A 12545-nucleotide genomic window follows, 5' to 3' on the forward strand; every position below is an offset into this window, starting at 1 on the left:
GGTGAGGTGCGGGGGGGGGGGGGTTGGGGGGGTTGAAGGGGAAAGGTGGAGCATCAATCATGTAACCATGTTAAAAATGAATATTAATAAATGTTAAAAAAAAACAAAACTCAATTCCCTGAAATAGGTTAAACACTAATTCTACAAGTTGATTATATCATTATTTTGCTTAGTTGCCTTTATTCATAAATGAAGGTAAAATTTTGCCTAGGCCTTTCAAGATTTTAAAATAAGAATAGGCAGGAATAAAGAATAGAAGGAAACAGTTTAATTAAAGTTTGTTTTCCTTTGATTTCAGCAGATATGAGGCTTCTCAATCTCATTAACTCCTCTATATTGAAAAGCTATGAAAATATACATGCTCCTAAATAGAAATCTGGGAAGAGATAACAAACGACAGTTAACATTGCCATTTAATAAAAAGGTCCCTAAGTGTACAGACTACATAATAGATCGATCCAGAAGCATGGCTGAATGTCCTTACCTCAGTCTGCGTTTCCTGGAGCGGGACACTGACCGAGACCGAGAACGAGACTTTGAAAATGAACGAGACCGAGATCTTGATCCAGATCTCGAGCGGGAAGAACGAGAGCCTGACTTGGATTTATTTGTTTTGGACATCTCTGAAGAGAGGGTCAATTTTCAAATATATCTAGAGGCAAAAAACAAAAACAAATAAATGAGTAACATAAAGAACACTAAGTCTAATGGTTTGGGTTACCCTACCCCATCACAATCATAATAAGTATTTATTTTCTCTTTTTTCCAGATGCCCTCTAAAGTGACCTCTTTGTCAGGAGTTGGGTGGCATGTTTCATCATTGTCCTCTGGAATACCGGTGTATCACTCTTTTGATAAGCTTTCTAATTTTTTTTCTTTCTAATGTTGTTATTGTTATTGTATACATTTTTCCTACTGGCCCAATCTGAGTACAGTAGTAGAGCATCCTAATCTAGATTCACCTCTGTCAGAAAGTCTAGCAGCAGAGAATTATCAAACAGGTTCACAGCAGCTGGCCAAGTCCGTTCTTAATCTCCTGTATGGATAGGGCAGGTTCCTGAAAAATAGTACTTTCTTCTATTTCACAAAATGGCTTTTCAAAGACATCATTTTGTCTGCATGATGTTGCCATGTCTGTACACACTTTTTTTTTCTTAGCAAAATAAAAATGTATTGATATCTTGGGGTGTTTTCAGGTTTTTTGACATCAAATTTTCTACTGTATCTTTCCCTCTCCCTAAAAAGTATGGGGGAAAAAACTTTTAAGCAAGCAAAACTGATTAATGTATGAAATGTTTTGCATTCATGGACATCCCAAATCTGCAAAGGAAGGTAAGAGGGGCAGGGAGGTGTGTAAAAAGTCCAATTTTGAATTATAATTAGAAGATTTTGAATGTAAATATATATGACTTTGGGTTTAAGTACTGCTTCTTTCTGTTTCTTTATGACATTATAATAGTTACTTATTCTCTTCCAAACCTCAAGTTTCCCCATCTATGAAAATGGAACTTGGCTTAAGATGACTTTTCTTACACTATCTTTGAGAGTCATTGTGAAGAATAAACTTTTTATTATAAAATAAATGTTAAAATACTCATATTTTCTGGAACAGGTAAAACTCCTATGCTTTGGATGTTTTTTTTAAAATATAAAAACATTTATGTTAAGAACACACAGGGGGCAGTTGGGTAGCTCAGTGGATTGAGAGCCAGGCCTAGAGATGGGAAGTCCTAGGTTCAAATCTGGCCTCAGACACTTCCTAGCTGTGTGACCCAGGGCAAGTCACTTGACCCACCACTCTTCTGCCTTAGAACCAATTGGTTCTAAGACCGAAGGTAAGGGTTAAAAAAATTTTTTTAAAATAATAATAATAAAAAAAACATATTCCCCCCCAAACACAAGCCAGCAGTGAAGGCAAAACCACACACAGAATTCAAACTAGAGATTTCAAAAGACAAAGATGAAGACAGAACTATTAGTGACAATAGAACAACACAACTGCTGTGAATGACATGAAATGAGACATTACTTTCCAAAGAGAATGTCATTGGAAACCTATAGTAGTCACCCGTTCTGCTAAAAGGTGACCGATCCATTCTAGTGTTTTCTATTACCTGGATTATATGTAACATTAGTCACCAACATATACCTCATAGAGCATCAATAATTTAGGGAACTTTCCAGATGTGAGTCTCAATGATTCAAGCACTTAGATTTTTTCTATAAATTGAAAATTTACTTTTTTTCTCCATCATGTATCCCCATTCTTTATGTTGAATTTGTTACTAAGTCCTACTGTGTCTATTTTGGTGGTGAAAGCATCTGACTAAGCTTCAGGTCCATGATAATTAACATTCATTAACCAAAATATCACACTGAAACAGTCCAATAAGATGTCTGTTATGCTTTCACAATTCTATGCTGGAGGAACCATTAATTAATTAATTAATTAGTTTGTTGGGGCCCTTACCTTCTGCCTTAGAATCAATACTATATACTGGTTCCAAGGCAGAAAGGTGGGTGGCATGGGCTAGGCAATAGGGGTTAAGTGACTTGCCCAGGATCACACAACTAGGAAGTGTCTGAGGCTAGATTTGAACCTAGATCTCCTCTCTCTAGGCCTGGCTCTCAATCCACTGAGCTACCTAGCTGCCCTGAAATATTTTAACATAAGAACATATTTTTTAAATGAAATTCAATAATATTGTGTTGGAAACAAAAAAAAATGATGAAAAGATTTCAGAGAATGTTTGGCAGTATAAAATAAAGCAGAAACAGGAGAATATCTTATACAAGAACAAAAACATTATAAAGAAAGCCTCAATTAACCATGTCTCTTCTATGGAAGACTCACCTGACAAGAGGTGATAGAAGAGGCCTGCATTTTTTGGACAAAGTCACCGTATATTTTGCTTGAGTGTGCTAATTTGTTACAAGGGTTTTCCCCTCTACTTACTTCTGTTTGTGTTATCACCTTTCCCTTGGAGATACTTTCCCTTTCCCTTTCTAATACTTTTCCCTTTCTAATACTCTGTATATAGTTGGTATGTACCCAGTTATTTGCAAATTGTCTCCCCAATGAGGGCAGGGACTATTTTTGCCTCTCTTTGTAGCCCCAGTGTTTACACAGTACAGTAACTGGGACATGCCAGATAAGTTCTTCATAAATGCTTGTTGAATGGCTCTTGAAAATATTAAAATATCCATACTCTTGAATGAGACCTTAGTGCTAGATAGATATATATACCCAGGAGGGTCAAAGGCAGAAAGAACAGTTTCATATATAACCAAAGAATGAAAAAACCAGCCCTCAAAAAAAATCAATTTACTTGTTTGGTGGTGTGATAATTAGATTAAGTCTACACTGCCAGTCTTTAGATTTAATCACCAAAGGTGAGAACACCTCTAATTCTGGGAGGTCCATAAGCCAAGTGTGCTAGAGTCAACTGACTGCCCCTTAGGCAGTACTATGAGAATGGTCTATTGTGATTGGACATGCAAATTAGGAAGGAGGAACAGGAAGTGATGCATAAGTGACCCCTTTAAAAGGAGAAGGTCCTCAGTCAGTGAAGGTTTTCAATGGAAGACAGCTTCTGGTGAGGAGCTCTTCTGGATTATGGAGGAGTGCTGGAATGCTGAGACTCTGGTGGGACCTCTGACTGCTTCCCTTTGAATTGTCACTGTGGGTAAGTTAGGCTGACTCTCTCTCTCTTCCCTTGGCGTTTCTGGAGGCTCTACCCTCAGGGAGGCCTCTCTGGCCTAATTGTAAATGGCCTTGCGGCTAGAAGCCTTGTTTAATTAACCTCTGTGCTCCTCTGCTGGGACCTCTAAATTCTTATGTGGTCCAGGCCTCAGGACGTGGCCAGAGTTTCTCTCTCTCAATTTCCCTACCTTCAACCTTCCTAATTGTAAATAAACACCATAAAAGTCAATTTTGACTTGAGATTATTCCTTAATTGGGGAAATTTCCCCTGGCGACCACCTTTTAATATATTGAACCCATAAAACCCTTATTTCTCCCTTACAGTGGTTACATTAAAATTCCCAGGTCCCCTACCCCTCCACAGAAGAATTCATGGTACTTTTTGAGGTAACACAAAACTGATCACCAAATAAGATGACCAATGATAGAGGAAGACAAAACTCACCTGCTTCCCTGCTTTGGAGATTTGGAGAACTAATTATATTATACATTGCATATAATGTCACTTATTTGATAGGTTAGCTGGTTTTGCTAAATTTATTTTCCCCCCATTCTTTTAAAAAACATTCTGTTACAAAGGATATATGAGTAGTGAGGCCCAAAGGGAAAGTGTATATTGAGAAATAAAGGAGGTAAAGATGAAATAAATTTAAACTAAATTTTGAAAAATTTAATTGTTGTCTACTACAGGTACTAAATAAAGTTGATTTTTATAAAAGTATTCTCCAATAAGATCATTTGTGGTTTTGACAAAATATTTTAAAGCAGCATTAAGAAGAACCACTTACAGGACTTTTTTTGCTGCTACGAGGTGGTTTCGGAGAGATAATTTAAGTTGTCAAGCATTTTGGTAATTTGAAAAGGCATAATATAAACTTTTTGGAAATTTTTTTCCACAATAAAATGAACCACTTTGAAAGCAAAAAAAAAAATTGTATTTTTTTATTTTAAATCTAAGGGCATGAATATTTTTGTTGTTGTTAAGAACTTCACTGGGGCAGCTAGGTAGCCCAATGGATAGAGGGGCCTTGCCTGGAGATTGGGGGGGTGGGGGTGGGTATTTTAGGTTCAAATCTGACCTCAGATACTTCCTAGCTGTGTGACTGAGCAAGTCACAACCCCAATTGTCTAAAAACCTCTCTTTTGCCTTGGAACTATTTGCCTTGATCAATTCTAAGACAGGAGATAAGAGTTTAAAATAACAAAACTATATCAGATGCAAGCAATCATAATAATAACTTAATAACTGTAATTTTTGTCTTTCTTCAAACAAGCTATATATTTGGATATCCTTTCAGTTAAACACATTTTTGCTCAACAAATTGCAGGACTTCTATTTATAAATATTTCCCATTGTCATTTTAAGCCATGAATTATTTTTTTTTTTTTTTTTTTGTTTTTTTTTTTTTTTTTTTTTAACCCTTAACTTCTGTGTATTGACTTATAGGTGGAAGAGTGGTAAGGGTGGGCAATGGGGGTCAAGTGACTTGCCCAGGGTCACACAGCTGGGAAGTGTCTGAGGCCGGATTTGAACCTAGGACCTCTCGTCTCTAGGCCTGGCTCTCAATCCACTGAGCTACCCAGCTGCCCCTATTTTTTTAAAAATATGGGAAACCACCACCTGACACTTCAGCATTATGAAAAATGTATCCAAACTGGAGGTTCTTGACACCAGAATTGTGTTTCTTTTCTTGGGGGGAATTTAGTAGTTGAAGTGTCCTTTAATTGTTTCACTAGAGACTCCTAAACATTAATGGTCCTTTCTTCTAGCTCTTTTGAATTTCTCTGCCTTCCCTATTTTAAATGAAAGCTGGTACTAAAAACAGCAAGAGCAAAATATCAAGAATATAAATGGGTTCTCATTATTATGCAAGAATTCTGACAAAAGAGACTCAAAAAAATGGTATATTCAGTGTTAGGTCTACAAGTAGCCAACTATTGTGTTACAAGGTCAATTTTGACAAATTGTTGATGGTTCTTTGGATCAAATGATTGATACCACTTTATGTAAGAGTCAGCAATATAGATTTGCTGTTTGTGTTTACCATTATAATTTTTTTCTTTATAGAAATGGCAGAACCATTTAAAAATGCTGCATTTATATGCTACATTGACAAATAAAAAGTAGGAAGCACTGTATTTCATTTAGAATTTACTTTAAGGTTACCAGCGAAATGAATTAAGTATATTATAGCCACATATAGACATATAGACAAAATGTTTGGAAAACTGGAAGCAATATGACAAAAAAATAGGTATAGAACAACATTTCACACAATATTAAGACAAGCTTCAAATAGCTAAAAGACAAATAGGCCATAAAGGGTAGTATCATAAACAAATGAGAGGAGCATGGAAGAAATTACCTTTCAGATCTATGGAGAAAAGAAAAGCTCATGACCAAAGAAAATATAGAAAAGAACATGAGGGGGAAAAAATGTTGATTGCATAAAATTAAACTTTTCCCCACAAACAAAACCAATATCTCTAAAATTAAAAGAGAAACAAGTAGGGCAAAAAATTTAATAGCAAACTTTCCTGATGAACATCTTATTTCTAAGATATATAAGGAACTAAATGAAATTACAAGAGTCATTTCCCATATGATAAATGATTGAAGGACATGAATATAGATAGTTTTGAGAGGAAGAAATCTAAGCTATCAATAGAAATATGAAAAAAATGTTCTAAATCACTAATGATAAAGAGAAATGCTAATTAGAACTCTGAGGTACCAACTCATACTATCAGATTGGCTAAGATGACAAAAAAGGAAAATGACAAATTCTAGAAAAGCCATGAAAAAAACAGGTAGACTAATATATGGTTAGTGGAGCTTGGAACCAGTTCAGTCATTCTGGAAAATATTTTGACACTACGCCCCCCCAAATTTATTAAACTATGCATATCCTTTGGCTCAGTAATAATGCTCTAAATTTAAACCCCAAAGAGATCAAAGAAAAAGGACTGAAATTTTAAAAATATTTATTTGGGGGGGAGGGGGAGGGCAGCTGGGTGGCTCAGTAGATTGAGAGCCAGGTCTAGCTGGAAGATCCTAGGTTCAAATCTGGCCTCTGACACTTTCTAGCTGTGTGACCCTGAGCTATTGCCTAGCCCAGCAATGGGCCATATGTGGCCCCCAGAAATGTTCTATCAGACTTATTCCTAATCTGATGAATACAATGAGTAGGATACAATACAATGAAACTTCGAAAGAGTTGCCTTAGAAACAGTCTGACAGATGAGCATTTCCTTTCCTTTGGCCCCCTCTTTAAAAAGTTTGCCCATCACTGGCCTAGCCCTTACTGCTCTTCCAATACACAGTACCAATTCTAAGACAGAAGGTTAAGGGTAGATATATATATATATGTATATGTATATATGTGTGTGTGTATGTGTGTATATATATATGTATGTATGTATGTATGCGTGCACGCTCTTTTTTGTGGTGGCAAAGAACTTTAAAGTGAAAGAAAAGCCTATCATTTGGGAAATACGTAAACAGGTTGGGCAATGGTATGGAATACTATTGTGCTATTAGAAATAATAAGGGGGGGTGAGGTAGCTGGGTGGCTCAGTGGATTGAGAGCCAGGCCTAGGGATGGGAGGTCCTGGGATCAAATCCAGCCTCAGACACTTCCCAGCTGTGTGACCCTGGGCAAGTCACTTGACCTCCATTGCCTAGCCCTTACCACTCTTCTGCCTTGGAGCCAATACACAGTATTGACTTCAAGACGGAAGGAAAGGGTTTAAAAAAACAAAACCAAACAAAAATAAATAAACAAAAAGGAAACGATAAGGGGGGTGGTGGGAAAAGATACACAGGCCTACCAGATCTCCAAAAAACTATAATATCTCAAAATGAAATCTAGAGCAGTATAACCCATTAAGAAGGTTGAGAAAAAAAAAAAATTTCAGCCCAAAACAACTTAGAAAGCCAGCACAAAAGATGTAGTGAAAGCAGAGCACCAAGCAACACACCAAGGCTGGCCCCAGCACAGCAAAAGTTCTTGGGGGCACCTGACTGAGCAGCAAAGGCTTAAGTAGCTCTCAGTCATGAACACTAAGTGTAAGGGAGGGTGAAACAACTGTCCTTAAGGAGATTACAGGGGGTCCCTTTGCTGGTTCTGGGTGGAAGACTCTTATCACATTGCCAAGAGGCAGACCTAGGTCATAGCCCTGGTCACAGTTCTAAGACAGAAAAGAGTACTTGTGGTTATAGACCAGAGCACAATCTGGGAAAATATTAAAAAGTACCACCTTGGAAGCATATACATCTTCAGAGTTAGCACTGAAGGCAGCTACACAAAGAACCTGAATCTTGGACAGTGCTCCCTTCACCATAGTTACAGAGCCCAAACTAAACAGCTTTTTAAATGAAAAGAAAAAAAAAAAAAAAAAAGGCTGGGAAATGAGCAAACAACAAAAAGAAACAATAGAAAGTTATTTTGGTGACAGGGAAAATAAAAACACAAACTCAGAAGAAAACAAAGTTAATACCACTATAACCAAAGGACAACTGTAAAATAGGCACAAAAATCCAATGAAAAGAAGTCCTTAAAAAGCAGAACTGGCCAAGAAGAAAAAAAGGTACAAAAGCTCATTCAAGAAAATCATAGCTTAAAACATAGAATCAGGCAAGTGGAAGTTAATAACTCCAGGAGACATCAAGAAACAATCAAAACCAAAAGAATGAAAAAAAAAATAGAAAAAAATGTGAAATATCTAATGGGAAAAACAACTTATCTAGAAAATAAATCCAGGTGAGATCATTATTAAACTATCTCAGTGATTCCCAAAGTGGGCGCCACTGCCCCCTGGTGGGTGCTGCAGCGATCCAGGGAAGCGGTGATGGCCAACAAGTGCATTTGGGGGCCATGGTAGTATGTGACAGGGGGCGCCAAGTAATATTTTTTCTGGAAAGGGGGCAGTAGGCCAAAAAAAGTTTGGGAACCACTGAACTATCTGAAAGCCATGATAAAAAAAAAAAGAGCTTAGACATCATTTTTCAAAAAATCATCAAGGAAAACTGCCATGATATTCTAGAACTAGAGGACAAAATAGAAATGGAAAGAATCTACTGATCACTTTCCGAAAGAGATCCCAAAAGGATAACTCCCAGGAATATTATAGCCCAATTACAAAACTCCCAGATTAAGGAGAAAATATTGCAAGCGGCCCAAAAGAAGCAATTCAAATATTGAGGAGCCACAGTCACAATGATAGAAGATATATAACTTTTTACATTAAAGGTTCAGAGAGCCTGGAATATGATATTCCAGAGGGCAAAGGAGAGAGGATTTCAACCAAAAAATATCACTTACCCAGCAAAACTGAGCATAATCCTTAAGGGGGAAAATTGGGTATGAAAAAAACCACAGCCAAATGGAAAATGTGACTCTCAAATACAAGACTCAAGAGAAGCATAAAAAGATAAACAGGAAAAAGAAATAAGAAGACATTCAATAAAGTTAAATTGTTTATTTGCCTACATGGAAAGATTATACTTATAACTCTTAAGAACTTTATCGTTATTGGGGCAGGTAGAAAGAGTATACATTGAGAGAGGGCAAGGGTGTGAGTTGAATATGATGGGATGATATTAAAAAAAATAAAATTAAGTTATGAGAAAAAGGAATGCATTGGGAGGAAGGGAAGGGAAAAATAGAATGGGGTAAATTATCACACATTAAAAAGGCATGAAAGAGCTTTTATAATGGAGAGTAAGATGAGGAAGGTGGAGACGGGAGCATGTGAGCGTTAAACTCCCCAGAATTATTGAGAATATACACAATCAGGTGTATAGAAATCTATCATATTCTACAGGAAAATAGGAGAGGAAGGTGATGAGAAAAGAGGGTATGGGGCTGAGAGAAAAGAGGGCAAATCTGGGGGAAGCTGTGGGTCAGAAACAAAATAGGGAGAAATAGGATAGAAAGTAATACATGGTAATCAGAATGGTGCAAAAATTTTTTATGTCTCTCTAATAAAGGTCTTATTTCTCAAACACAGAGAGAAATAAGTCAAATGTATAAGAATACAAGTTATTCCCCAAGGTCAAAGGATATGAACAGGAAGTCCTCAAGACAATGTAATTAAAACTCTCTGTAGTTATACAAAAAAATGCCCTAAATCACTATTTAAAAAAAACAAAAAAACACCTTATCTTCAAGAGTCTTAACATCAACACTGAGTACTAGTTCTAAGCCAGAAGAGCAGTAAGGACTAGGCAATGGGAGATGGGAGGGGACAAGTCACTTGCTCAAGGTCACACAGCTAGGAAGTCTCTAGAGACTAGATTTGAACCTAGGATCTCCCATCTCTGGCCTGGCTCTCAATCTACTAAGCCGATTAAAATCATGATTAATTAGAGAAGTGCAAATTAAAACAACAACTTTGAGGTACCACCCCACACCTAACAGAATGGCTATCATGAGATAAAAGGAAAATGACAAAACTTGAAGTGGATGTGGAAAAATTGAGACACTAATGCACTGCGGGAGGAGTTGTGAACTGATCCAATTATTTCTGGAGAACAATTAGAACTTATACCCAAAGGGCTATAAAACACTACATACCCTTTGACCCAGCACTAGGTTTATATCCCAAAGAGATAAAAAACAAAGAGGTAGGACTTATGTGTAGAAAAATATAGGAAATAGCTTTTTATGGAGACAAAAAATTGGAAAGTGAGGGCTACCCATCAACTGGAGAATGGCTGAGTAAGTTAATAGTCCAGGATTGTAAGGGAATACTATTGTGCTGTAAGAACTCAGAAAAATTTGGAAAGGCTTACACAAACTGAAATAAGCAGAACCAGAAGATCCCTGTATGTGGTGACAATACTGCACAATGAACAACTGTGAATAACTTAGCTATTCTCAGCAATGCAGTGATCTGAAACAATCCCAAAGCACTCATGATAAAAAAAAAAGTCACCTGCTTGCAGAGAAAAAACTGAAGAAGTCTGAATCCAGATCAAAGCAAACTCTTTCACTTTAATTTATTTTTGTTCAAGTTTTCCTTCCACAACAGGGTTAATATGGGGGGAAATTTAGATGATTGCAAATGTCAAATATATACAAGATTGTTTACCATCCTGGGGAGGGCGAAGGGAAGAAGGGAAAGAATCTGAAACTCAAAAAATTCTTTGAAAAATGTTGGTAACTGTTTTTACATGTAATGGAGAAAAACAAAATTTAAATTTAAAATAAAATAAAAAGAAGTGATGAATGGTCTCAGAAAAACTTGGGAAGATTTGTATGAACTAATATAAAGTGAAGAACCACAAGAATAATTTATACAATAAAAGCAATACTGTAATGATAATCAACTTTTTTTTTCCTTAACCTTATCTTCCATCTCAGAATCACTACTATGTATCACTTCTAAGACAGTAAGGGATAGGCAATGGGGGTCAAATGACTTGCCCAGGATCACACAGCTAGGAAGTATCAGAAGCCAGATTTGAACCTAAGACCTCCCATCTCTAGCTCTCAATCCACTGAGCCATCTAAGATGCCCCCTAATAATCAACTTTTAAAGACTTTGGAACTCCTACACACTGACCAACAATAATTCCAAAAGTTCCATAATGAAACATGCTATCCACCTCTAGCTGATAGATCAAATAGAAACATTTTCTCCTCTTTCTTTTTGGACATGGATAAAAAGGAAATGTTTTTAATTACCATACATACTTAGAAGTGGGTCTTGTTTTTCTTGCTTTTCTCAATGGGTTAGGGAGACAAGTAGGAGAGAATTTGGAATTGAACATAAAAGAAAACTGAATTTTAAAAATTAAGTTATAAGTAAGAACCCAGAGTATATAAATTTACAATCAAACACCTGATGGAGGGAGGAGCAGTGATGGTCTTCATGCTAAATCCTTACATGAAACTGGAGGAGGTGAAAATGAAGGAAACTTTAAGTCTACCAATAGTGTTTTATAAGGAAACCTGATTTTAATTTAAAATCACTGATGTATTGAAAATATACTTTGCTTCTTGGGCTAATTTCACTATGCCACAAAGAAAAAAACCAATGGATTTGAGAAAAGTGTGAATTTTGAGTATATTGTGTAGGTAAGCTACTTAACTAATCTCTACAGGCCTCAATAATTTTATATGTAAAATATGAAGGTTGAACCAGAGAGTTCTAAGATCTCTTGCAGCTGTAGTCATAGATTTCCTATGTTCCTTTCTTCTCTAAACAGGTTGGTTCCAGGACCATTCCCTGACCAGTGGAAGATTTTGTCTCATCTCTCATTACAACTTGACCCAGGAAGCTCTCTAAATCAATAACCAATTTCAGCTAGTCAAAAATTCAAATCCTTCTAGTGATTCCTAACTGTTAGTGGGACAGATTAGACTTAAAAGGAGTAGTTAACAATACAGTAGTTAAGAAACATAGATTTAGAACTCAAAGGGAGGTACTCAGGAGGTATCTAGCTCCATCATTTCATTTTACAAATAAGAAAATATCAGAGTGAAGATTCAATCTCAGTTCCAATTTTTCCAAACTCAATATTGTTTCCTATTTTCACTGTACCACATGGACTCTCTCACTTGCTTCTACATTCAGGATCTAAACCACCAATTTCTAAGTGTCCTCTTCTGATTAAGAGGACACTTAGAAAAAATGGGTTACTTTATAATTTTTGCATTAATGAGAAAACTACTCCTAGAAGTTACATTATCCCATACCAGACTCCCAAAGGGAACACTTAAAGAGGCCTACTTTTAAAAAAATTAAACAAATACAAATAAATTGTTTTGTAGACCTAGCTAATTCGAATCAACTATTAGCTCTTTAAATTTTGTTACTATGGGGGTGGGGGGTT

At 36.4% G+C, this 12545-nt stretch overlaps 1 protein-coding gene across 2 annotated transcripts in view; it reads right to left on the bottom strand.

Annotated features, from left to right (window-relative positions):
- Nucleotides 1–12545, bottom strand: part of THRAP3 (thyroid hormone receptor associated protein 3) — a 131661-nt gene that overhangs the window by 27941 nt on the left and 91175 nt on the right. For both annotated transcript variants that reach the window (XM_044668052.1, XM_044668051.1), the window contains one exon: nucleotides 485–652. In XM_044668052.1, the coding sequence (XP_044523987.1) occupies nucleotides 485–621 (137 nt within the window). In that variant the 5' untranslated portion in view covers nucleotides 622–652. The remainder of the gene's footprint in view (nucleotides 1–484; nucleotides 653–12545) is intronic.

The sequence above is a fragment of the Gracilinanus agilis genome, chromosome 3, assembly GCF_016433145.1.
Source record: "Gracilinanus agilis isolate LMUSP501 chromosome 3, AgileGrace, whole genome shotgun sequence".
NCBI lineage: Eukaryota > Metazoa > Chordata > Mammalia > Didelphimorphia > Didelphidae > Gracilinanus > Gracilinanus agilis.